Source organism: Vipera ursinii (assembly GCF_947247035.1).
Source record: "Vipera ursinii genome assembly, chromosome: 5".
Classification (NCBI taxonomy): Eukaryota; Metazoa; Chordata; class Lepidosauria; order Squamata; family Viperidae; genus Vipera; species Vipera ursinii.
In genome coordinates, this window is record NC_139518.1 from 4,880,891 (window position 1) to 4,908,562 (window position 27,672).

Below are 27,672 nucleotides of genomic sequence, written 5' to 3' on the forward strand. Positions count from 1 at the left end.
GTTTGTCATTGTTGTTGTTGTTGTTAGTTGCGAAGTCGTGTCCGACCCATCGCGACCCTATGGACAACGTTCCTCCAGGCCTTCCTGTCCTCTACCATCTTCTGGAGTCCATCTAGGCTCACGCCTACTGCTTCAGTGACTCCATCCAGCCACCTCATTCTCTGTCGTTTTGCCTTTTGGTACTGTCCATAGGGTTTTCATGGCAAAGATACTGGAGTGGGTTGCCATTTCCTTCTCCAGTGGATCACGTTTTGTCAGAACTCTCTGCTATGACCTTTCCGTCTTGGGTGGCCCTGCACGGCATAGCTCATAGCTTCATTGAATTACGCAAGCCCCTTCGCCACGACAAGGCAGTAATCCATGAAGGGGCCAGTTTGTCATAGCTAGATCCTAATTCTTGAATTCTTTCTAATTCTCTCTGAGTGAAGACTTGTTCTTCTTTGGGATCTTCCAACACAGGTATTAAGGTACAAAGTTGTGCTTCTTTTGCTGCCCTTTTAGCTTCCTCATCAGCCAAGCGATTCCCTCTTATTTCAGGCAACAGCCCCCTCTGGTGTCCTTTTACATAGATGACAGCCAGTTTAAGGGGCCAGTCTAGCTTTTCCATAACATCTTCTACTAGTTTTTCATGGATAAGCGCCTTTCCCCTGCTAGTTATCAATCCCTTCTCTTTCCATATTCTCCCAAAGATTCATCTATTGATACATATTTATCAGTGACTAAAATTGGCTGCAGTATTCCAGGTGTGTTCTTACTTTGTTGTTAGTTGTGAAGTCGTGTCCGACCCATCGCGACCCTATGGACAACGTTCCTCCAGGCCTTCCTGTCCTCTACCATCTTCTGGAGTCCATTTAAGCTCACACCTACTGTTTCAGTGACTCCATCCAGCCACCTCATTCTCTGTCGTCCCCTTCTTCTATTGCCCTCAATCTTTCCCAGCATCAGGCTCTTCTCCAGTGAGTCCTTCCTTCTCATTAGGTGGCCAAAGTATTTGAGTTTTAGCTTCAGGATCTGGCCTTCTAAAGAGCAGTCAGGGTTGATCTCCTCTAGGACTGACCGGTTTGATCGCCTTGCAGTCCAAGGGACTCGCATGAGTCTTCTCCAGCACCATAGTTCAAAGGCTTCAATTCTTTGGCGCTCACCCTTTCTTATGGTCCAGCTTTCACTGCCATACATTGCAACTGGGAAGACCATAGCCTTGACTATACGCACTTTTGTTGACAGGGTGATGTCTCTGCTTTTTAGTGTGCTGTCTAGATTTGCTATGGCTTTTCCTCCCAAGGAGCAAGCGTCTTTTAATTTCTTGGCTACAGTCCCCATCTGCAGTGATCTTGGAGCCCAGGAAAATAAAATCTGTCACTACCTCCATTTCTTCCCCATCTATTTGCCAGGAATTGAGAGGGCCAGATGCCATGATCTTGGTTTTCTTAATGTTAAGTTTCAACCCAAGTTTTCCACTCTCCTTCTTCACTCGCAACAAGAGGCTCTTTAGTTCCTCTTCACTTTCTGCCATTAGAGTGGTATCATCTGCATATCTTAGGTTGTTGATGTTTCTACCGGCAATCTTAATTCCAACTTTTGATTCATCTAGCCCTGCCTTTCTCATGATGTGCTCTGCATATAAGTTAAATAGGCAAGGTGACAGTATACAGCCTTGCCGGACTCCTTTCCCAATTCTGAACCAATCAGTGTTTCCATGTCCAGTTCTCACTGTTGCTTCTTGGCCCACATATAGGTCTTACTTTTGTTGTTGTTAGCTGCGAAGTCGTGTCCGACCCATCGCGACCCTATGGACAACATTCTTCCAGGCCTTCCTGTCTTCTACCATCTTCTGGAGTCCATTTAAGCTCACGCCTACTGCTTCAGTGACTCCATCCAGCCACCTCATTCTCTGTCGTCCCCTTCTTCTATTGCCCTCGATCTTTCCCAGCATTAGGCTCTTCTCCAGTGAGTCCTTCCTTCTCATTAGGTGGCCAAAGTATTTGAGTTTTAGCTTCAGGATCTGGCCTTCTAAAGAGCAGTCAGGATTGATCTCCTCTAGGACTGACCGGTTTGATCGCCTTGCAGTCCAAGGGACTCGCAGGACTCTTCTCCAGCACCAGAGTTCAAAGGCCTCAATTCTTTGGCGCTCAGCCTTTCTTATGGTCCAACTTTCACTGCCATACATTGCAACTGGGAAGACCATAGCCTTGACTATACGCACTTTTGTTGACAGGGTGATGTCTCTGCTTTTTAGTGTGCTGTCTAGATTTGCCATGGCTTTCCTCCCAAGGAGCAAGCGTCTTTTAATTTCTTGGCTACAGTCCCCATCTGTAGTGATCTTGGAGCCCAGGAAAACAAAATCTGTCACTACCTCCATTTCTTCCCCATCTATTTGCCAAGAATTGAGAGGGCCAGATGCCATGATCTTGGTTTTCTTAATGTTTAGTTTCAACCCAAGTTTTCCACTCTCCTTCTTCACCCGCAACAAGAGGCTCTTTAGTTCTTCTTCACTTTCTGCCATTAGAGTGGTATCATCTGCGTATCTTAGGTTGTTGATATTTCTTCCGGCAATCTTAATTCCAAGTTTTGATTCATCTAGCCCTGCCTTTCTCATGATGTGCTCTGCATATAAGTTAAATAGGCAGGGCGACAGTATACAGCCTTGCCGGACTCCTTTCCCAATTTTGAACCAATCAGTGGTTCCGTGTCCAGTTCTCACTGTTGCTTCTTGACCCGCATATAGGTTTCTCAAGAGACAAATAAGATGGTCTGGTACTCCCATCTCTTTAAGAACTTGCCACAGTTTGTTATGATCCACACAATCAAAGGCTTTAGCATAGTCAATGAAGCAGAAGTAGATGTTTTTCTGGAACTCCCTAGCTTTCTCCATGATCCAGCGTATGTTGGCAATTTGATCTCTAGTTCCTTTGCCTCTTCGAAATCCTGCCTGTACTTCTGGTAGTTCTCGATCCACATACTGCTGAAGTCTAGCTTGTAGGATTTTAAGCATGACTTTACTAGCATGAGAAATGAGTGCAATGGTGCGATAGTTTGAACATTCTTTGGCACTGCCTTTCTTTGGAATTGGAATGTAAACTGATCTTTTCCAATCCTGTGGCCACTGTTGAGTTTTCCAAATTTGCTGGCAAATTGAGTGTAGCACTTTTACTGCACTGTCTTTTAAGATTTTTAATAGCTCAGCTGGAATACTGTCACCTCCACTAGCTTTGTTGTTGCTCAGCTTTTCTAAGGCCCACTTCACCTCACATTCTAGGATGTCTGGCTCGAGGTCAGTGACCACCTCATTGTGATTATCTGGGACGTTAAGCTCATTCTTGTATAGTTCTTCTGTGTAATTTTGCCACCTCTTCTTAATCTCTTCTGCCTCTGTTAGGTCCCTGCCATTTTGGTCCTTTATCATGCCCATTTTTGCATTAAACGTTCCCTTCATCTCTCCAATTTTCTTGAAAAGATCTCTGGTCCTCCCTGTTCTATTGTTTTCTTCTATTTCTTTGCACTGTTCATTTAAGAAGGCATTCTTATCTCTTCTAGCTATTCTCTGGAATTCTGCATTCAATTGGGCATATCTATGTTTTTCTCCCTTGCCTTTCGCTTCCCTCCTTTCCTCAGCTATTTGCAAAGCTTCCTCAGACAGCCATTTTGCTTTCTTGCATTTCTTTTTCTTTGGGATGGTTTTGGTTGCTACCTGTTGTACAATGTCGCGAACCTCTGTCCATAGTTCTTCAGGCACTCTGTCTATCAGATCTAATTCCTTAAATCTATTTGTCACCTCTACTGTATATTCAACAGGGATATGATTTAATTCATACCTGAGTGGCCTAGTGCTTTTCCCTACTTTCTTCAGTTTAAGCCTAAACTTTGCAAGGAGAAGCTCATGGTCTGAGCCACAGTCAGCTCCTGGTCTTGTTTTTACCGACTGTATAGAGCTTCTCCATCTTTGGCTGCAGAGCATATAGTCAATCTGATTTCTGTGTTGACCGTCTGGTGATGTCCATGTGTAGAGCCGTCTCTTGGGTTGTTGGAAAAGAGTGTTTGCTATGACCATCGTATTCTCTTGACAAAATTCTATCAGCCTGTGCCCTGCTTCATTTTGTACTCCAAGGCCAAACTTGCCTGTTATTCCAGTTATCTTTTGGCTTCCTACTTTAGCATTCCAATCCCCCATGATGATAAGGACATCATTTTTTGGTGTTACTTCTATAAGGTGCTGTAGGGCTTCATAGAACCGGTCAATTTCATCCTCTTCAGCACTGGTGGTTGGGGCATAGACTTGGACTACTGTGATATTGAATGGTTTGCCTTGGATTCGAACTGAGATCATTCTGTCATTTTGAGGATTGTATCCCAGTATTGATTTTCCTACTCTTTTATTGACTATGAAGGCTACTCCATTTCTTCTGAGGGATTCTTGCCCGCAGTAGTATACCTGATGATCATCTGAATTAAATTCACCCATTCCTGTCCATTTTAGTTCGCTGATACCTAAGATGTCGATGTTCAGTCTTGTCATCTCTTGTTTGACCACGTCCAGCTTTCCTTGATTCATGGATCTTACATTCCAGGTTCCTATGGAGAAAAAATCTTTACAGCATCGGACTTTCCTTTCACCACCAGACATATCCACAGCTGAGCGTCCTTTCGGTTTTGGCCCAGTCGCTTCATTCTTTCTGGCGCTACTAGTACTAGCCCTCTGCTCTTCCCCAGTAGCATATTGGACGCCTTCCGACCTGAGGGGCTCATCTTCCAGCGTCATATCGTTTTGCCTTTTGGTACTGTCCATAGGGTTTTCATGGCAAAGATACTGGAGTGGGTTGCCATTTCCTTCTCCAGTGGATCACGTTTTGTCAGAACTCTCAGCTATGACCTGTCCGTCTTGGGTGGCCCTGCACGGCATAGCTCATAGCTTCATTGAATTACGCAAGCCCCTTCGCCACGACAAGGCAGTAATCCATGAAGGAGATAGGTCTTACTAGGGCTTTGTAAAGCTGTACTAGTACTTTGTGTGATCTTGATTCTATGCCTCTGTTTATACAACCCAGGATTGTATTAGCTTTTTTGGCTGCTGCTGCACACTGCTGGCTGATAGTCAAGTGATCATCCACTAGGACTCCAAGGTCCCTCTCACAGTTACTGTTTTTAAGGCAGGTCTCGCCTAATCTGTACTTGTACCTTTGATTTTTCCTGCCTAAATGTAAAACTTTGCTTTTCTCCACGTTGAAACTCATTTTGTTGGATAGGGCCCATTGTTCGAGTTTGTCAAGATCTTTTTGGATCCTGAGTTTGTCTTCTGGGGTGTTGGCTATTCCTGACAGTTTAGTGTCATCTGCAAATTTGACGAGTTCCCCTTCAATTCCCTCATCTAAGTCATTTATGAAGATGTTGAAGAGTACTGGGCCTAAGATAGAACCTTGTGGTACCCCACTGCTTACTTCTCTCCATGTGGATGTAGTGCCATTGAGGACTACTCGTTGAGTGAGGTTTGTTAGCCAGTTACAGATTCATCTGGTGGTGATGTCTATTAGATAACCAAAGTTTCTCTTATCTTAACTTCTACCTTTCCCCCTTTTTATAACAAAATCTAATATTCTAAATACACATCTTATCTATTTGCATATAATCTTGTTCTGTTTTCTAAAAGTTATCTGTTAAACCAAAATGCTATTAGTCTTATTATACATCTTACCTATTCAATTATAATGTTACTTTATTTTCTAAAAATTATCTATTTTCCACCATATTCAACCCTCTAATCAGTAATATGATATCCCCTCTAATAAATCAAAACCCTAGTTTCTTTCAGGCTTACTCGGGCTTTCTGCCTTTGCCAACTAACCTTCCATGTCAATACTTTTGAATAATCAAAGTTCTCCCTCTATTATTATATGTATTATTTGAAATAAGAAAGACCATTTGGTTATAGTTTTTTTGGAAGAACTAGCCCATTTATATTCATTAGATCACCTCCCTATTACTCCAATTTCCCACAATTGTCCTGATAGGTTTCTCTTCCATTCAATCTGTTCTTCTTCCTTTTCCTCATTTTTTTTCTGACTTATGTAAAAAGTCATTTATTTATTTATTTATTTATTTTTGGGACTTATATGCCGCCCTATCTCCCGAAGGACTCAGGGCGGCTAACAACAATAAAAAACAACAATACAAAAATTAAAAAAGAATTAAATAACAGCCCCAAAATAAATTAACTACACAGTTAAAAATTAAAACATATTTAAAAACCCATCATCAATCCAGGTCATCCTGATGGAAGTAGAAAGTTTTGAGGTTGTGGCGAAAGGACCGGAGGTCCGGGGCCATCCGAAGCTCAAGGGGGAGTTGGTTCCAAAGGGCTGGTGCTCCCACAGAGAAGGCCCTCCCCCTGGGGGTCGCCAGCCGACATTGTCTGGCCGACGGCTTCCATTTTCAATGTTGTCACTCCCTTTTCTGATTTTTCCATTGGCTGGATCTGTTGGTCAATTAGATCCTCTGTTTTAGTATTTAGTTGATCCACTTCTGTTATTTTCTGCATTGTTAGTTCTTTGGTTGTAGTCAAGATCTGGGTTTGTATATCTAAGCTGGCATCTTGTTCCTTTATGTTGCATCTTATTTTGTCACAAGCTGAAAGAATGGTTTCATGTATTGATTTCAACATAGAAAGGAATTTTTCCTGATCTTCAACCATATTCTCTTGATAATGTGTTAAGTTGAAGACTTTAAAATCAAACATTAAAAATAGATTTTTGTTTTTTATAACTGGTTATGGGACATCTATTTCACGTGTTGTAGGTAGTCTTTATAGTGGAAATTGTTTGCCAAGTAAGAATTTATAGTCCAAAGTATTCCATCATCTCGTGTAATAACAGATGCTTCTCATGTAAAGAAATAGAAAAGCAATTCCCCACATGTAAGTCTGAAAATAAATAAAGGTTTGCATTCATAGTTCAAACAGGCCAGATATGCTGCCCTGAAGTTCCGTCTTTACAGCTGAGTTTTTCATAGGTGGTATCTGTCAAGATCAAAAGAGGTTTTTTTCTAGTCTGGGCTTCAAGCCAAGTCTCTTTTAGGCAATAACAAGTTGTAATACCATAGGTAAAGGTAAAGGTAAAGGTTCCCCCGCACATGCGTGCTAGTCATTTCTTTCAAAGACAAAGAGCCAGCGTTTGTCCGAGGACGTCTCTGTGGTCATGTGGCCGGCATGACTAGACGCCAAAGGCGCACGGAATGCTGTTACCTTCCCACTGTAGCGGTCCCTATTTTTCTACTTGCATTTTTACGTGCTTTCGAACTGCTAGGTTGGCAGAAGCTGGGACGAGTAACAGGCGCTCACTCTGCTATGCGGCACTCGGGATTCGACCCGCCAAACTGCCGACCTTCTGATTGACAAGCTTATTTTTCCCCTCAATTTTTCTTTTACAGTATTTCATTCTTTTTATTTTGTTCTTTTCTACTTTTTTATTTTTTCCTCTCTATTCTTTTATTTTTATTTGTATTAATTTCATCTGTAATGTTTAATAAATTAGTTTTAAACAAAGAAATGAACAACCACAGATATCTGAAATGCCACAATATTTTTTCACACAATGTTTATCTCTTTCCCTGCCCTGACTTTGTTGACCCCATATATAGCTTACAGACACTTATGGGAACATCTTCACCATTTGGATAGGACACACACCAGTGGTTGTGTTAACCGGATTCACAACTGTGAAAAATGGATTAATTGAACAGTCCGAAGCATTGTGTGGGCGACCAATATTTCCTTTTTTACAAATTCTGGGAAATGGAAAGGGTAAGTAGACAGAAAATTTGTGCGTGTTCCTTTCAGTCATTTTATTTTGGGATAGGTCTTTATTTTTTATTGCCACCAAGATAGCACGAGAGTGACTTTATGTGAATGTTTAATGATATTTGGTGAAAGATTAGGGTCGGCTGGGTTCAATGGTTTGGGGAGATAAGGATTTTGATGATGGATAGGTCAAACAGCTTTGGAATCCAGGTCTCAGATCTCGCTTTAAACCATCCATTGCTGAGATTCATTATGATGTTGTGGTTAAAGCGTTTGAAAAGGACCTGGGATATCCAGATTCTCACCTATCCTCAGCCACTGAATCTCACTGGGTGATTTTGGGCCAATCACTCTCCGCCCAACCTACCTTACATGCTTGTTGCTATGGGGAAAAATGGAGGAGATGGTGTGACATACACCAGAGGTCCCCAACCTTTTGGGCACCAGGGACCGGTTCCATGGAGAGAGGCTTTTCTGCAGACCAGACTGTGCATGGTTTTGTGTGCTGCTTGCATCCCATGGATAGGGACACGGTGGCTCAGTGGGTTAGGACGCTGAGCTTGTCAATCAGAAGGTCAGCAGTTTGGCGGGTCGAAAAATGGAGTGCCGCGTAACAGAATGAGTGCCTGTTACTCGTCACAGCTTCTGCCAACCTAGCAGTTCGAAAGCACGTAAAAATGCAAGTAGAAAAATAGGGACCACTACGGTGGGAAGGTAACAACGTTCTGTGTGCCTTTGGCATTTAGTCATGCCAGCCACATGACCACGGAGACGTCCTCGGACAAGCGCTGGCTCTTCGTCTTTGAAACGGAGATGAGCACCGGCCCCTAGAGTCGGAAATGACTAGCATGCATGTGCGGGGGAAACTTTACCTTTTACCTGCATCCCATGGATGGGACTTCGCTTGCTTGTGCAGACCAGTTGCTGGCATCCCACAGCCCAGTACTGGTCCATAGACCAGGGGTTGGGGACCCCTGATGTACACAACCATATTTTTCTCAGCGTTGAAGAAACATCTTGGATGAGAAGCAAAATGTATCCAAAAGAAAAATGAGAAAGTCCACTTGTCTTATAAAATGGCACCTTTGGGTTAACTATGACCCGGATGACTGAGAATCTCCGTAGACACAACCATATTTCCCAAATGTAAAATGGAAATATATCTCTAATAAAAATGATACATTGTAGTAAAGCGTATTAATGGTTCTTATGTGTTGTAGGCATTATGTTTTCCAATGGAGAAATTTGGAAGAAGCAGAGACAGTTTGGAAATTCTACGCTCCAGAAATTGGGACAAATGAAAAATGGTTTGGAACATCATATACAAGAGGAGGCTTGTCAGCTTGTGAAGAGTTTTGCCCAGACCAAGGGTATGTAGCTGAGGGCTAAAAGGTTAGGGAGACAATGTCAGACCCGCCACGACTTAAACTTCTAAGTAAGAACGATCCTTGGCTCCATGCAATGGAAAAGGTATAGCTTTATTAGAAGTCTATCGCAGTCAAGCATAGCCAATACTGAGAATTGCACTCCAAAATCCCCACGTTAAACTTCTCCTTCCCTGAACTGCCTCCTGTTGCTGATTCTCCCATAACCAGTCAGGTTTAGGCAGTATGTTTTCTGAACAATCGATTCAAATGTAGGTTGATATGCAGCTGCCTTCTTCTCCCAGCCAGGTGACCTTGAAGCAGCGTCTCAGGGAGATACGGCAGTTACTTTCATTTTCCCCAAGCACACCCTCCCTCGTTCATCCTTCCCAGAGTTCATGGCAAACTGTCACCACATGGCAGCGAAGCACAAACAAGCGTAAGGTGGCAGCTGACAGGCAGTCTTTCTCTGGCTGACCTGTCTCCTGTTTCTTTATTTAGCAATGGCAGGCATTTTGCTTTACAGAATATTCTTTCCTCCTATCGGCTTTGTGGTGTTTGTAACAAGTCTGTTAACTTCTGGGTACAGGTCAACCATTGGATCCTTTGCCACCCATCATGCATTCAGCCTCCAAAATAATCCACACAGCAGTTTTTGGACAACCTGTTCTCACAGAGGATGACACTTTCCAAAAGCTTGTTGAACACATACATAATATTACAAAATGCAGAGGCACTTTTGGAGAGATGGTAAGTTAAAAAAAAGTAAATAAAAGCTTTTCTTTCCTATTACTGCATTGGAATGCATTGCCTTATAATTTCCTGGAATACTTTATTGATCTACCTTGTCCAATGCTATCTGTATAAACAGATATAAATATGTCTTACAATGCAGAGGGGAAAATCATACAGAATACAGAATAACAGAGATGGAAGGGATCTTGGAGGTCTTTTAGTCCAACCCCTTGCTCAATCAGGAGACCCTATACAAGACCCTAGGTGGCTATCCAGTCTCTTCCTAAAAGCCTCCAATGTTGGAGCATCCACAACTTCTGAAGGCAAGCAGTTCCACTGGTTTATTTGTTCTAACTCCTTAATTCTAGATTGCTTCTCTCCTTGATTAATTTCCATCTGTGGCTTCTTGTCCTACCTTCAAGTGCTTTGAAGACTAGGTTGACTCCTTTGTTCTTTATGGCAGCCCGTCAGATATTGGAACACTGATATCATGTCAGCCCTGGTCATTTTTTCACTAGACTAGACATATCCAATTCCTTTCTTCATATATTTTAGCCTTCAGCACCACCCCAAATCATCTTTGTTGCTCTTCTCTGCACTCTTTCCAAAGTCTCAACATCTTTTTTTATATTGTGGTGATGAAAATTGGATGCAGTATTCAAAGTGTGGTCCAACTAAGGCCTTCAGTTTTGGTCACCATGATGTAAAAAAGAGGTTGAGACTCCAGAGAAGAGCAACAAAGATGATTAGAGGCCTGGAGGCTAAAACATATAAGGAACGGCTGCTGGAATTGGGTATGTCTAGTTTAATGAAGAGAAGGACGAGGGGGGACATGATAGCAGTCTTCCAATATCAGGGGCTGCCACAAAGAAGAGGGAGTCAAACTGTTCTCCAAAGCACCAGAAGGTAGGACAAGAAGCAACGGATGGAAACTAATCAAGGAGAGAAGCAACCTAGAACTAAGGAGAAATTTCCTGGCATTAGAACAATTAACCAGTGGAACAACCTGCCTCCAGAAGTTGTAAATGCTCCAACACTGGAAGTTTTTAAGAAGACACTGGACAGCCATTTGTCTGAAATGGTATAGGGTTTCCTGCCTGAACAGGGGGTTGGACTAGATGACCTCCAAGGTCCTTCCAACATTATTATTATTATTATTATTATTATTATTATTATTATTATTATTATTGTTGTTGTTGTTGTTGTTGTTGTTGTTGTTGTTGTTGTTATTGTTGTTGTTGTTGTTGTTGTTATTCATCATCATCATCATCGCACAGTCAGCCAGAGGTTCAGACTGGATTTGGCATTTTTGTCTACCTATCGAGTCCTTACCAAGGACCTGGGATAGGCCGATGTGGATGTTTGATGGTATTACAGATATCGTTGCAGGATGGAAGCAGTTCTTAGTAAGGCCGCCTTTTGCAATTGACTAATGGTGAATTTGTTAATGCCAATGGTGTTCAAGTGGTGCTCCGGTTGTTTTGGGATTGCACCCAAGGTGCCTATTACTATTGGTACTACTCTTGCTTGCCTTTGCCACAGTCTTTCTATTTCTATTTGTAGGTCTTTGTATTTTGTTATCTTCTCCAGTTCTTTCTCATCTATTCTGCTGTCTCCAGACACTGCCACGTTCACTATCCAGACTTTTTTGACTTTCTTATTGTCAATTGTTAAATCCGGCTTGTTATGTTGCAGGTGCTTGTCTCTTTGAATTCTGAAGTCCCAGTGCAGTTTAACATTATCATTTTCTATGACTTTCTCTATTTTATGATCCCACCAGTTCTTGCTTACAGGCAAATGATATTTCTTGCAGATCTTCCAATGCACCATTGTTGCTACTTTGTCTTGCCGCTGCTTGTAGTCAGTCTGTGCGACCTTCTTGCAGCAGCTTACCAGGTGGTCCACTGTTTCTTCAGCTTCTTTGCATAGGTGGCACTTACTGTCTATTGCTGTCTTTTTAATTTTGACTTTGTATGCATTTGTCCTTAAGACTTGGTCTTGTGCAGCCAGAATTAGTCCCTCTCTCTCTTTCTTCAACTTTCCTGCTCTTAGCCACTGTCAAGTCTTGTTATTATCTGCTTTCCCTGCTATTTTTTTAATGTACTGGCCACATAGTCCTTTGGTCTTTCTTGTAGGCCAGTTTGGTCTCTCCAGTAGTCAGTAAGCCTTCCTGATATACTAATTTCAGTGCATCTTCATCATTGTCCTTCAGATATTCTTCCAAAGCCATTTTTTCTTCTTCAACCACCCGATGAACTTGCAGCATTCCACGCCCACCTATTTGCCTTGGTAGATAGAGTCTGTCAATGTCACTGCGTGGGTGAAGGGCGTGATTCATTGCCATTATTTTTCTGGTCTTCCTATCCATTGCTTTTAGTTCTGCTTGAGTCCAGTCCACTATTCCAGCTGTGTATCTAATGAGTGGAACTGCCCAGGTGTTGATTGCCTTCACGGTATTTCCTCCATTGAGTTAGGACTTTAAGATCTTCTTCACTCTCTTGATGTATTCACCTCTAATCTTTTTCTTGACTTCAGTGTGCTTGATGTTGTCAGCTTGAAGGATAGCCAAGTATGTGAGATTCAAGGTGCTGGTGATGACCTATAAAGCCCTAAATGGCATGGGTCCGGATTATCTCAGGGAGCACCTGCTGCCAGCATCAACTTCCCATCGTCCTGTGCGCTCCCACAGGGAGGGCCTCCTCAGGGTCCTGCCGGTCAGGGAATGCCGGCGGGCGATCCCCAGGGGGAGGGCGTTCTCTGTGGGCGCGCCTGCCCTATGGAATCAATTGCCGGTGGAACTCCGGATCGCCCCCGACCTTCGTTCGTTTCGCCAGGACCTAAAAACCTGGCTTTTTGAGTTAGCTGGCCTGGACTGAGGGGTTTTAAGGTTTTTAAATTCTAATTTTAAATTTTGGGGCTATTGATTTAATTTTATTTTAATTTTTATATTGTATTGTTTTAATTTTGCCCTGTAAACCGCCCTGAGTCCTTCGGGAAAAGGGCGGCATATAAATTGAATTAAATAAACAAATAAATAAATTTGTAGTAATCTTCCTTATCCAGACTTTTAATGTTATTTTCGTGGGGCATCTTGATTCCTTCAGTTTTCACTATATTATTATTATTATTATTATTATTATTATTATTATTATTATTAATAAAATAATAATAATAATAATAATAATAATAATAATAATAATAATAATAATAATAATAATAATAATAATAATAATAATAATAGTTCATGGTGTTGGGTGATGAATAACAGAATTGGAAGGAAACCTGAAGGAGACCCTATAACATTTCAGATAAAACATCTACAAGCAAATAACCAAGCACAAGACAGCAATAAGAACTCCACATGGTGGCTTATATATTGCATATTCAAGCTGTCAAGGTTACTGACAATTATAATTAATATTATCTCTCTTCCTCCAGGTATATAACCTCTTCCCTTCATTTGTGAAATACTTCCCTGGGCCTCACAAGAAGGTGGTTTCCTCCTGTGAATTTATGATTTCTTATATCAAGAAGAAAATGAGAGATTCCAAGAATTCTCAGGCACCTCACGAGCCACAAAGCTTTGTTGACTTCTATTTAGCTCACATGGACAATGTAGGTTTCCATGTTTTAATGTGCAGAAACCTTCTTTGACCTGCATAATTTTTGATTCACCAAGCCCCCAAACATTGACTGCTAGGCACAGCATGCCAGTAGGACAGGGATACAAAACCTCTTTCCAATGTAGGAAGAGCAGGATAAAACCCAAAATTGGGCTAAAGATAATTTCAGTGTAAGCCAAACTGAACTGAATTAAATACAGTTAATGTATATGGCCCATCCCAAAGGTGCTTTTCCAAAAGGCAACTGGGCTTTCTTGGGGGTTTTTTTCCATGAAAATGTTTCACTTGTCCCTGGCCAATTCACAGTGCGTAGTGGCACATCCCAGCAGCCAATCTGCACCGAAGGGCGGGCCTCTGCCTTCCCATTGGGCGCAGTCTTGCTGACTCGGCCTATCAATCCATCAGAATAGAGCTGCAAGGGACCTTGGGGGTCTTCTAGTCCAACCCCTTACTCAAGCAGGAGATCTTATAAACTTTCAGATAGGTGGCTGTCCAGTCTTTTCTTAAAAACCTCCTGTGATGAAGCACCCACAACTTCTGCTGGCAAGCTGTTCCACTGGCTAATTGTCCTCGCTCTTAGGAAATTTCTCCTTAATTCCAGGTTGCTTCTCTCCTTCATTAGTTTCCATCCATCTGGTGCTTTGGAAAATAAGTTGACCTGGTCTTCTTTGTGGAAATGGGAAAGATTGGGGTGTGGGCAAACGTGTTGTTCCCCCTGGCAAGAAGCAGAATAAGGTGGAAGTGCCTACTATTGAAATTCACCCGAAACATCGCCTTAATAAGATCAAAGGAAACATATTGGCTGGGAGAATAATTGTGTGCCAGGTCAGGATTAGTGGCTTATGCCTCTATTTACAAGAAAACATTTTTTTAAATCCCATTTATATCCCGCCCTTCTCCGAAGACTCAGGGTGGCTTACAATTTAAAGCACAAATCAATGTGCTTAGCAATAGCCTTCATTCTATGGGATGTGGTGGCTCAGTGGGTTAGGATGCTGAGCTTGTCGATCAGAAGGTCGGCAGTTTGGCGGGTCGAATCCCGAATGCCGCATAGCAGAGTGAGCGCCTGTTACTCGTCCCAGCTTCTGCCAACCTAGCAGTTCGAAAGCACGTAAAAATGCAAGTAGAAAAATAGGGACCACTACGGTGGGAAGGTAACAGCGTTCCGTGCGCCTTTGGCGTCTAGTCATGCCGGCCACATGACCACGGAGACGTCCTCGGACAAGCGCTGGCTCTTCAGCTTTGAAATGGAGATGAGCACCGGCCCCTAGAGTTGGAAATGACTAGCACGTATGTGCGGGGGAACCTTTACCTTTACAAGAAAACACCTTTCTTTTAAAGAGGTTAATGGATTCCCTTCTGAGGATTACAAGATTTGTGGCAAACAACTCTCTGAACGTTTTCATAAGAATAATGTCATTTCATTCAGTCCTACCTGTGTGGGGTGAGGTTTGAGATTCCCCCCCACACACACACACTGTCCCTCTTTCTCTCTCTGAGCGAATGACTTTCTTTAATATTTTCATTTTTTCTCCCCGCTGACTAAAATTACAAAGAATGTTCTCGGTCAGAGAAGATTTCGTGGTGCGGTTCACAGTTCCTCTTCTGAGTGGGGTTCTGTACATTTATCATGCCTCTTGCTTGGGGGCTTTTTTCTTATGCAAATGTGGCTGAAATGGATAATTCCATTTCATTTTGGGTTCCTAGAACACAGGGAGGCTGATCCCGAAACCAAAAACAAATTCCTGATTTCTAGATGTGCTTGGTAGTCCTCGGCTTACAACAGTTGGTATAGTGACCGTTCAGAGTTACAACAGCACTGAAAAAAATGTGACTTCCACCCCACCCCCCCCACACACACAGTTGCGAGCTTTGCAGCATCCCTATGATGATGCTTGGCAACTGGTTCATATTTATGACTCTTGCTGTGTCCCAGAGTCACGTGATGACTTTTTGTGATCTTTTGACATGCCAAAGTCGACGGGGAAGCCAAATTCACTTGACCAGCCGGGTTACTAACTTATCGGCCTGGAGTGATTCACTTCACAACGGTGGCAAGAAAGGTCGTAAAATGGGGGCAAAACTCACTTAACAAATGTCTCACTTAATGACAGACATTTTGGGCTCAATTGTGGTCGTGAGTCGAGGACTACTTATATCAGAAGCACCAACAATCTCCGCCCTCTGCAGAGTTCAACCAAGGGGATCCCTACAACAGTGTGAAATATCTGGAAGGCAACAGCTTTGCCATCCCAGCCTCCTGGGTCCACACACAAAGCACAGTGGGTCGTATTATTCTACTTCTGGCTAAGGGAAAGAACACATTTGGTCCCTCCTCCCCCCGCTCCAACCTTTCCAGTTTCCACTTCAGGAAGTTGAGCTGGCGGGACTGCATCCAATGGAAAGGCAGAGGCCCACCCTTCGGTATGCATGTTGGCTGCTGGGACATGGAGCTACTTGTCCCGTGCTGTGAAATCACCCTGGACAAGGGTGCAGGGAAGGAGTGCCAGCACAGGGCCAGCTGAGGATGAATACCCACAGTAAGTCGGTGGTGGCGGGGGGTCCACAGTGAAGTAGGCACAGCCACGTGCCTGCTGATAATAGCAATAGCGCTTAGACTTATATATTACTTCACAGTGCTTTACAATCTGTCTTCTCATTTTATCGACCTCGGAAGGATGGAAGGCTGAGTCAACCCTCAGCCGGTGAGAATCGAACTGCCGGCAGTCGGCAGAATTAGCCTGCAGTACTTCATTTGAACCACCGCCCGCACCATGGCTCGGGGATAATTGTCCCATTCTGCATGCAGATAGGTCACAATAGTGCTATGGAAGCTCCTGTTCCACATCTTGTGAATGGTCTTGGGGTACAATACAGTGGCCAGGAATCCCTCCTTCTAAGTGGCAATGCAGTACAGTGGTTGGAATTAAGGCTCCATAACTCTGAATATCTTGGACTTCAGTTTTGCTTTGTTCATGTGATCCACAGGAGAAAAAGAACTCCATGTCGCCTTTTCACAAAGACAATTTGGTTCAAGTTATCGTCGACTTGTTCCTCGCAGGCACAGACAAAATAGCTGTCAGCCTTTCTTGGGCCCTGTTTTTTATGGGGGTTCATCCCAACGTTCAAGGTGAGAACAGCCTGTGGTGAGAATTCTAGTCTCTCCTCCCTTCTTTTCAACATCTACCTTTAGATCTTCCAATTCTGTACTGACCAAGGGAGGCTGTTATGATTCTGTCCCAGTACCTGGAGGCCGCGTGGGCTTGAAGGAAATGTCACGCTTATTAGGCAAGGTCCTTCTGCTTCTGCCAGGCCATGAAGTGGCCTTCACGCCAACTCTACTGCCCATTTATCTTCTCCCCATCTCTGCTCTTTTGACCGCTCTGTGTTCTACCACACCTGCCGCCTCCAGCTGATCTTCACAAAGGGCTGAGCTGGGTACATTTTGTCAGCAGTGGGAGGAAGAAGACACAAAGGTCAAATTGGCTCAGTAGGGGTGGCAAAGGGCAGAATGGCAGGGTGGCAGGACTGGTGGAGAGCAGCGCAGCAGCGTGGCGGGATCAGCGGCGCACAGGGCGATGGGACGCAGGGTGGAGCCGCAAAGCCAGTAGAGCACAGGGTGGTGGTGGGGAGCAAGGCAGCAGAGGTGATGGCGGTGCAGGGTGAGCCAAAAGGCCAGAGACAGAAGGAGATGGGCAGGATAGAAGTTGAAGTGCATAGAGGTAGTCCGCAACCTATGACAATTGGGCCCAAAATTTATGTTGCTGAGCGAGACAGTTAAGCGAACGGTGCCCCATTTTATGACTTTTCTTGCCATAGTTGTTAAGTGAATCACTGCAACTGTTAAATTAGTAGCAGGGTGGTTAAGTGCATCTGGCTTCCCCAATGACTTTACTTGTCAGAAGGTCGTAAAAGGGGATGACGGGACCCTTGGGGGAGGCCACTGCAGCCGTCATAAACATGAACCAGTTGCTAAGTGGCTGAGTTTTGATCGCGTGACCTCGGAGATGCTGCAACAGGTCTTAGTGTGAAAAACGGTCATAACTCACTTTTTTCCAGTGGTGCTGTAACTTCCCACCTTCACTAAATGAACTGTTGTAAGTCGAGGTCTACCTGTACTGCGGTCGTAAATGTAGGTGGGCTGCCAAGTGCCCAAATTTTGATCACATGACTGCAGGGGCACTGCAATGGCCACAGCATCCAGGACTGGGCATAAATCCCATTCATTCAATGCTGTTGTAACTTCAAATCATTACTGAATGAATGGTAATAATCAGTGCTTTTTTGTAAAAAAACAAAGGTGCCGGAACTCACACACATCATACAAAACCCGCCTTGCCTACAAGGTTTACCTTTATAGTTGAAAAAAAAAACAACCCTTCAATTTTTAGTGTATCTAAAAGACTATTATTTTGTTCAAGGTATGTTAATACTATTAATGTCACCATGCACTGTGTGGTTTAAATTACAAGAAGACATTTTATTATTTTTGGGGGACATTTACCACTGGCGTACCCAATTAGTTTAATGAGTGGAAATGTCAGCTTTCTATGTGGAATGAAATTGGCCCAATAAAACAAAATGTGTTTGCTTGTAAAAGATTGGATTATTTTTAAGAAGTTGTCAAACAAGGTGGGCAAAATTTGCATTTGGAGTTTAATATGGATATTGACTTGAAACAAATTAAAGTTGAAATTTGTGTCGGTGAACGGATTCCTTTTAATTTACCTTTCAGTTCAACCCAATTTAACAAATGGATCTGATTAAACCTCATACTGTAGGTCTACCTTTACATTTGACCAATACGTATTTAATATATATTATTAATAATAATAAAACTTCCAAATCACAAGACACTGGCTTTATTCTTATTTTTACCCTCTGCAGTTTGAATATAAAGTATAAAAGACTAAAAAGAGATTTTTCTGGACATCCCAGCCTTTGAACTACCCAAGGAACCGAAACGGCAAAGTTTCGCTGTCGGGCAAGCTTCCACGCCAGCCGCCTTTCTTTCCTCTTGCTTTGTCTCTTTTTAACCTCACACCCCACCTTCTGTAAGGGAAGGCAAAAGGCTCGCCCGCCCTCTCATGAAAGAGAGTCTCCATGTTTATGTGTCTCCCACCGCCACCATCGGCTTCCACGTCATGTGGTCTGACCCAGCCAATCAAGCCACGCTCTGGCTGTGGTGCTCCGGTGCCTCGTGGCTCCCCCTAGAGGAGGCGGACAGCACCGGTGCCTCATGGCTCACCCTAGAGGAGGCGGACAGCACCAGAGGGGACCCCACTCACACCGTACCGCCAGTGGGGCATTTTCAAAAACAAACGAGGCTGAGCAGCAGCTAGGAAGTGCAAGAATAGGAAAAGAACGCAAGTCTGAAAAATCCGTCGAAAAACAGGTGCCAGAACTCTGTTCTGGTGCATTCTATGACCAAAAAAAAAGCCCTGTTAATAATAATAATGGAACACTAATAAGAACAGAATAAGAGAGTTGGAGGGGACCTTGGAAGTCTTCTAGTGACTAGTCCAACCCCCTGCTCAAGCAGGGAACCCTATAACATTTCAGACAAATGGCTGTCCAGTCTCTTCTTAAAAACCTCCAGTATTGGAGCACCCACAACTTCTGGAGTCAAATCGTTCCACTGATTAATTGTTCTCACTGTCAGGAAGTTTCTCCTTAGTTTCAGGTTGCTTCTCTCCTTGATTAGTTTCCATCCATTGATTCTTGTCCTGCCTTCAGGTGCTTTGAAGAATAAGTTGACCCCCCTCTTTTTTGTGGCAGCCCCTCAACTATTGAGGACCCAGATTGTTGGGGGCAATAAGCTGACTTTGTAATAATGCCGCTTGGGGGTTGTGTGAAAGCCCTAATAAGCAGGCATATACATAGAATGAAGGCTACTGCTAAGCTTGTAAGCCGCCCTGAGTCTTCGGAGAAGGGCGGGATATAAATGGAATTAAAATAAATAAATAAATAAAAATATTGGAAGACTGATATCCTGTCACTCCGAGTTGGTTGTGAACCAAAGACTGCCTCTATTCCATTCCATTTATCTAAGTATTCGTAATAGCATTAATTTTCCCTTTAGTTATAGCTCTTACACAATTAGCTAGTAATTTAACCCGAGCTTTAACTAAGTTGAGACTGAATTTCTTGAGCCTTCCCTATAGAGGTTATTTTCTTACTTGTCAATCAAAATGCATCTGTTTTCTTCTTAGAGAAAGTACAGAAGGAGATCGAAAACGCACTGGATCCCCACAAAGTAATCTGCTTTGAAGATCGGAAGAAGCTGCCTTATTCCTATGCTGTCATTCACGAAACCCAGCGTCTCAGCAGTATCGTATTTTTCACTCTCTTTAGATTGTGCACAGTAGATATGAACATACTTGATTCTTATATTGAAAAGGTACAGAATAACATTACATCAATGCAAAAAACAAACAAAAACCCAAACCCCTACATTCTCAGCCAAAGTAATAGAAAACTGTCTGTCTGTGTGTGGGGGGCAGCATTAGCAACGCACACCTTCCCCAAGCGCAATTCACCTTTTGTGCAGCACAGGACTAGCAGTTTTTCAAGAGAGCACTAAGCCTAGGCTTAAAAACAAAAACTGTTGTGATTCAGGGTCAGCCTGTGGGTTCGGCAGTTGGGTTGGACGATTCAGAGGAGGAGGAGGGGGGTGTTGGAGACCTTGCTGAGGATAGTATTGAGGCTCCGCAGAGCCCTCAGCCAGGCCCCTCCCATCTGGTCACGACGCAGGCCCAGCTGTGTGAGCCTGACAGCGTGGATGAAGATGACCCACAGCTGGCCCTGTTCAAGGACGCCCGATGCAGCAGGCAGTCAATCAGGAGTAAACAGAGGAAGGCAATGGGGTACCTCGGAAGGAGGCAGAGAGAAGCCACACCCTGAACTGTTTAAAAGGGGAATGTGTGGGAGGGCTGGTTTGCTGAAGGCAACCGTTTGAATAGCTCCTGTTTCATGGTTCGTGTTTGCTCTCTTTGCTCTGTTTGCTCTGTTTTATGTTAATAAATTTGGCAGGCTTAGTTCCAGCCTCTTGCCGTTTTGTAAAAGGGGTTGTCCCTGCCTTTTCTGCAGGGCTGGTAGTAGGCTGGTACAGAACAAAAACAAGAAAGCAGGACCCGTGGTGTTTTGAATCCATGTCATAATGGGCTCAGATAAGAGCTGATAAATTCGATGGACGATATGGACAGATATCACTCTACCAGCTCTTCACTTCAGCCCGAGCCAAAAGGGAAGGGGAGGAAGTGCAGGAAGTGGCCAATAAGAGGGGATCTCAAGCTTTTCCTGGGTCAGTAATGAAGGGGCCAGTGAATCATGCCAGGTCACACCCATGGCGAAAGTCCTGTGGGCAAAAAAAAAGGAAAAAACACTTCTTTGAAACTGGAATGGCTAAGGACATTTTTAGTGCCCTGGTGGTGCAGTGGTTAGAACAGTGATGGCGAATCTTTTAGAGACCGAGTGCCCAAAATGCAACCCCAAACCCACTTATTTATCGCAAAGTGCCAACATGGCAATTTAATCTGAATACTGAGGTTTTAGTTTAGAAAAAAACAACTCATACATTAACACTTTTTGTCTTAAAAGAAAAACACAATAACAAAGCTTTCAATGATACAAATGACTTTTTACTGAAAGGTAAAAGTTTGCTTTTGGCATGCTTTTGAACAATTAATGTGATTTTTGCTGTTGTATGCATGCTGATAATTTGTCTAACCTTGGCTTATACTTTGTAAGTTTGAAAGCAACACATGCAGCACTCAGATCATCTGTTAGTCTGTTTCTGGTGTCAGATTTGATATAATTCAAAGCTGAAAACAATGTGCTCGCTCTGGAGGCTTGTTTTGGCTAGGAAGAGGCTTGAGAAATGGCCTTTTCCTGCAAAAACGTAGGCAAACAGCGAGGCGTGTGTGCCTACACAGAGGGCTCTGAGTGCCCCCTCTGGCATATATGCCATAGGTTTGCTTCTGTTTCAAACATTGGCTTCCTGGCCACAAGTTAAGTACACCACTGCCATCACTGGGTTAGAATGTAGCATTGCAGGCTAACTCTCCTGACTGCCAGGAGTTCGATCCTGACCAGCTCAAGGTTGACTCAGCCTTCCATCCTTCCCAGGTTGGTAAAATGAGGATCCAGATTGTTGGGGTCAATAGGCTGATATTTGTAAACTGCTTAGAGAGACCTGCAAAGTACGGTGGAGCGGTATATAAGTCTAAGTGCTATTAAGTGCCTCATCCATGGGCTTCCTGAGGCGGAATTAGACAATTCACCACAGCCAACTCGTCGTGGCCAACTCACCCTGGCCAAGTCACTGTGGGACAACATGCTGTGGGACAATTTAACAATTCAATTTAATTATTTAAAATAAATAAATAAATGTTTTATTTTTTTGTCATTCACATTTTGTTTTGTCCCTCCTTTTTGCATCCTTTCTTTAATGATTCTATTCCACCATTTTTTTTAAAAAAATTTTTTTTTGATATTAGTGGTGAGTTGGCTGTGGCAAGTTGATCGTGGTGAGTCGGCTGTGATGAGTTGCCAGTTGCACTTGGTTTTGTTTACTTGTGGCTTAGTGTGCAGTGCAAACCCTACCTATTGGGCAGGATGCCAGTCATGTGTAACTCAGAAAGAGAGCCACTTTGATATAGTGGTTAAGATTGGGACTTGTAGTCCTGCCTCGGCCTGAAGCACTTGGGTGACTTTGAGCCAGTCCCTCTTTCTCAACCCTCAGGAAAGGAGCAATGGCAAACTACTTCTGAAAAACCTTGCCAAGAAAACTGCAGAGACATGTCCAGGAGTTACACTGATTGGAAGACACACACCCCACACACCCCCTCCACACCCCCTCAGGAAATAAATTAACTGGATCAGCAGGCTTAGCAGTCTTTGTGAAAACAGCAGTTATGAAATAAGAAGTTCTCTTTTCTCCTTTTGTAGGATACCCTGGTGATCCCTGATCTCTGCTCTGTTCTGCTTGATCCCAAATGCTGGGAGACACCGCAACGGTTCAACCCCAACCACTTTTTGGATAAAGATGGCAAATTTGTAATCAGAGAAGAATTCTATACCTTTGGGGCAGGTAAATGCGCTGACAATATAATTGGCCTATGTTCAAACTTTAGCAATAGCTTTGAGCCATGGTTTTGGTGCTTGGCTGACCCTTAGTTTTTTGCAAAGGTGCTGTAATGGATTTTTAAAGCTAAAAGCTTTAATGAACGTGAAATCACTTAATGACCACAGTGATTTACTTAACGACTGCTGCAAAAGTCATTGAATGGGGTCAGTCATATGACCAACCCATTTTAGGAGCAGCGTGACATAGAATCATAATGGGCTATCTTCACGTCAAGGATGAATGGTTATTGCATGGAACTTTTCCCAATTAATTTCATTCCGTGACCGAGAACAGAGTTTCCCTAGCATTCTGACAGCTGGTGGCGCAATGGTTAGAATGTAGTATTGCAGGCTAATTCTGATGACTGCCAGTAATTCGATCCTGACCAGCTCAAGGTTGACTCAGCTTTCCATCCTTCTGAGGTTGGTAAAATGAGGATCCAGATTGTTGCGGGACAAGAGGCTTACTTTGTAAACAGAGATAGCTGCCAAGCACTGTGAAGCAATATATAAGTGCTATTACTTCACTGCTAAGTGCTATTTTAAAAATCTAGGTTATAACTTTGATAGTTGTTCAAGTCATCTCCTGAACGTCTCTTTATTTTTTTTTTAGGGTGCCGTGAATGCTTGGGGAAGACTTTGGCTCAGATGGAGCTCTTTCTTTTCTTTATCAACCTTATGAAAACATTTACCTTCCAGCATCCAGAAGGACTAAAAGAACTTAACATGGAGCATGTAATAGGGGCTGGGATGCAACTTTCAACCCCGTTGAAGATCTGTGCAGTTTCTCGTTAATCTCCAGTGCCCTGGCAGAGCTTAATTTTCTGGCTTAATTTTATCACTTACTCCTCAGGTTTTCATAGTTTTGCTCAGTGATATTTGTCTATGAAGTCTTCACATGTACATTACCATATTTATCTAAAACGAAGGGCTCAGAATTGAAGAAGATTCCTCCAAAGAGGAAGAATAGGCTAGAAAAACAGCAAGAACTGGAAAAAAAACACAGTTTCAATGAAGGAGAATATTTGTAGCTCAGGATTGAAATGCGGAGTCCTTGGTGCTCTCTGAGCTTGGGCAGGTCAGCCCCCCCTCCCCCGAAAAAAAAGAAAAAAAAAGAAAAATCTCCAGTGCTTCTCCACTAGTATTCAGCACTCAGATGAGCATAGATTTACCTCCAAGGTCACCTTCAGACCAACAAGCAAGTAAGCAATACCCCAATCAAGAAACTGCCACAGAACCATTAGTAAACAGCCCCACCGAAGAATCCCTAAGACCGCCCCCACCCACCCACTCAGACAGGCAAGACATCAGAATATAAACTCAGCAAACTCCACTCCTGATATTCCCTACACCGGGTAGTGAAACGTCTGCAGGAAAACAAGCACACTCAGAGAGCACCAAGGACCCCCCCTCCTCAAAACACAGTCTATTAGGGCAGGGCTTTTCAACCTTTTCACCCATTGTGCCACTTTTAGGATATGGTAACATCCGAGGACCACCGGTCGCCTAGCAAGGTGTCAAAAACTTGATGACCAAAAAGAAAAAGGACAAAAGTGATGAAGTACAGGTAGTCCTCGACTTACAACAGTTCGCTTAGCGACTGTTCGAAGTTACAATGGCACTGAAAAAAGTGCTCCCCAAGCCACAGCCAAGCAAGACACCTGCCTGCCTGCCCGGCGGCGCTCCTCCTCCTGTCCGAGGTTTTCATTGTTGTGAGCATTTCTGTTGAGGATTGGCAGCGGGGTGGTGGTGGGGGGTGTTTGGTTTTTATTCTCCCTGTCTCCTGGGTGGTTGCAGCAGGTTTTGGTCACTTCACATGACCCTGGGACACTGTGACCATCATAAATATGAACCAGTTGCCAAGCATCTGAATGTAAATCACAAGACCCTGGAGATGCTGCAACATTCCAGCTGATCGGTGCTTCTTCTGGGCTCAGAAGCGCCAGGATCAGTGCTGAGCTTCAGCTGGAGCCTGGCACTGATCCTGGCACTTCCGCTGAGCCCTGACAGCCCCGAAGAAGCACTGACGCTGGCGCTTCCTCTGAGCCCCGACAGCCCTGCAGCTCCAGCCGTCTCTCGCTCAGGCTTGTGTGCTGCTGCCACCGGTTCAGCTCATTCCCCTCCCCCGCTACTTTTCTAGGATGGTTGCGTACCACCTGCCAGGTGCCAATGTACCACAGGTGGTACCCGTACCACTGGTTGAAAAGCCCTGTATTAGGGAACACTTGAGGTTGCTGGTGTTCAACTGATTTCCATGCTGACTGGCGTTATCTCTACCTGTGTTGCTGGATTCAGTTGCTGAACTGGCAATAGACTCCCTTAGTCTGTTGTTGCTCAGATTTTGGCAGCATCAAATCTGGTGCCTCCTGTCATCTCTTTCAAGGCGGGAGTGATACGCCCTATATTCAAGAGGCTGTCCTTTGACCAAACAATTTTAGATAATCGCTGCCCTGTCTCCAATCTTTCTTTTTTTGGGAAAGTTTATTGAAAAAAAGGGCTAATGCCTCCTTAAGTAACACCAGCTGCCTGCAATTAGTGCAGGTTCGCATCCCACCAGGCTCAAGGTTGATTCAGCCTTCCATCCTTCTGAGGTAGGTAAAATGAGGACCCAGATTGTTGGGGACAATAAGCTGACTTTGTAAAAAATGCCACTTGGGGGGGGGGGCGAAAGCCCTAATAAGCAGGTATATACATAGAATGAAGGCTATTGCTAAGCACATTGTGCTTTAGATTGTAAGCCGCCCTGAGTCTTCGGAGAAGGGCGGGATATAAATGGGATTAAAAAAAATTCTTTATAGCACTATATGCATTTGAACCCAACATTTTCTGGATTTCTTGCAAGCCCACTAAGCATGATAAAAATGACACTTTCATGTTTTCCACATTTCCACTATAAAGTTGAAGCACCTTTATACATTCTAGATAATTTTTCTTGAAGCATATACCAATAGCACATCATTTTATAAGAAGTATCTGGACTGACAGCTTGTTCTTTTCTGTAACCTCTTATTTCATCAGTGGCTGTGAGAATAGTTTGATGGATTGCTTTCAACATAGAGAGAATCTGTTCCTGGTCTTCATCCATATTCTCTTAGTAGAGTGTTAAGAGCTTTACAATCAGAGAATGCAAAACGAAAGATTTTGTCACTGACTGAGGAACACAGCTGGGCTTCTCTCAGCTGATGTTTCAAGGTTACATAAATCTTATCTATTGTCTGGGCTGCTGGCCAAGTCTCTTTTTAGCAATAACAAGTTGTAGTATCAGGTTTAGCCACAAGATGTCATCTCTGCCATTTAAAGTTTTCTTTTAAATTCCAAACTTTTTATAATCTTTTCAATTTTGCTTCTTTCTTATAAGTAAAAATCCCAATCTTTTAGTCCACAAACTTTAAAAAATAGAATTCCAATTAGAATCAAATTATTCTTTCAACATTTTAAACTCCCCTGGATAGTCAGTCACCGCTGTTTCTGGAGGGAGGGAGGGGTAAAAATCTCCCTCCCCTCTCCACAGGGGGCAAAGTACTTTAGGCAGCTTATGCAGGTAAAGAAAATAGTTAGGATTTAAAAGAGGCAGATCTCACCCGGTCTCATCCACACTGCTTTAAAAGTGCCTGGTGGTAACTGTGACTTCGGCTGTCTGCAGCCTAGTGATGAGCCATATTGCTATGACCGGTCTTTCGTCCACCAGTTTGGAGGGCTGCCCTGGATCAAGCGGAAGGGCTGCTGCCCTCCCGCAATCTAACGAGGATCCTCTCCTTGCTGGTCGCCCATACAGGGCGAATTTTAACCCTTTCCAGGGTCCTCCAAGGAAGCAAAACTGGGTGCAGAAGATGGAGTTCACTTTCCAGATGTCCATGGCGATTGCCTCGGCAAACCTGAAGCCGCAACCGACTTATATTTATGACGGTTGCTGTGTCCTGGGGTCATGTGATCACCTTTTTTGCGACCTTCTGACAGGCAAAGTCAATGGGGAAGCCAGAATCACTTAATAACTATGTTACTGTCTTAAAAATTGCAGTGATTCACTGAACAACTATGGCAAAAAGTTCATAAAATGGGGCAAAATTCACTTAATGACTGTATTGCTTAGCAACAGAAATTTTGGGCTCAGTTGTGGTTGTAAATGAAGGACTACCTTTATTCCAGTAGCTTAGAATACTCCAATATCTAAGAACCCCCATTTGAAATCTGCTGAATAAGAACATAGAGCGGTGTTTCTCAACCTTGGCAGCTTTAAGATGTGTGGACTTCAACTCCCATAATTCCCTTAGCCATCAATCCCAGTTGTGGAATTCTGGGAATTGAAGTCTACGCATCTTAAAGCCTCCAAGCTTGGCATGCATCGATTCACACCCTTAAAGAGAAGCAATAGGAACTCAACATGGTATAGAGTTTAGCACCAAAGAAATGGAGTAGCCATCAAATCATATTGTAGCGATATAGAGTAGAATATTATGATTAGCTTTTATTAACTCCTCATGTTGTATGATATCACCCAGAATCTCTGTGTATAACTTGGCTGATTATATAAATTTGTTAAATAAACAAACAAATGCGATAGGCGAAATAGGACCTTGAAGGCATAATGTAGGCATAGAGGCTAATATATAAAACAATATCTCAGTGTAAGTTTAGCATTAAGGAGCATTTAGCATTTAGGAGTAAGATATTAAGATAACTGGAGAGTCAGTCTGATGAAGTAATTAAGGTATCAGGCTGCAGACCATGAGTTCTGGTCCTGCCTTAGGCATAAAGCCAGCTGGATGACCTTGGGCCAACCACTTACTCTCAGCCCTATGAAGGAGGGAATGGAAAAACCTTGCCAAGAAAACTACAGGGACTTGTTCAGGCTGTCTCAGAGAATTGGATGCGATTGAACCAAAGGGGTGGGGGTGGGGGAAAGGATAATTCGATAAAATAAAAACAGCAGGATTAATGCCTAGATATAGATGGCATGCTAGCAATAATATATGAACTTATGTAATAATAAAATCACAGTTTACTTTAGTAAAATTTCCTTGTTTAAAATGAAAAGTCT

General features: G+C 43.3%; 1 protein-coding gene across 1 annotated transcript in view; it reads left to right on the top strand.

The window, feature by feature from the left end:
* Window positions 1-24,305, top strand: part of LOC310641154 (cytochrome P450 2A3-like) — a gene marked incomplete at its 5' end in the record, with an annotated part of 38,177 nt that extends 13,872 nt beyond the window's left edge. The window contains 8 exons of the mRNA XM_083363984.1: window positions 7,627-7,789; window positions 9,007-9,156; window positions 9,740-9,900; window positions 13,324-13,500; window positions 16,497-16,638; window positions 19,721-19,908; window positions 22,458-22,599; window positions 23,248-24,305. Coding sequence (XP_083220110.1) covers window positions 7,627-7,789; window positions 9,007-9,156; window positions 9,740-9,900; window positions 13,324-13,500; window positions 16,497-16,638; window positions 19,721-19,908; window positions 22,458-22,599; window positions 23,248-23,429 — 1,305 coding nt within the window. The 3' untranslated portion in view covers window positions 23,430-24,305. The remainder of the gene's footprint in view (window positions 1-7,626; window positions 7,790-9,006; window positions 9,157-9,739; window positions 9,901-13,323; window positions 13,501-16,496; window positions 16,639-19,720; window positions 19,909-22,457; window positions 22,600-23,247) is intronic.
* Window positions 24,306-27,672: the final 3,367 nt, after the last annotated feature.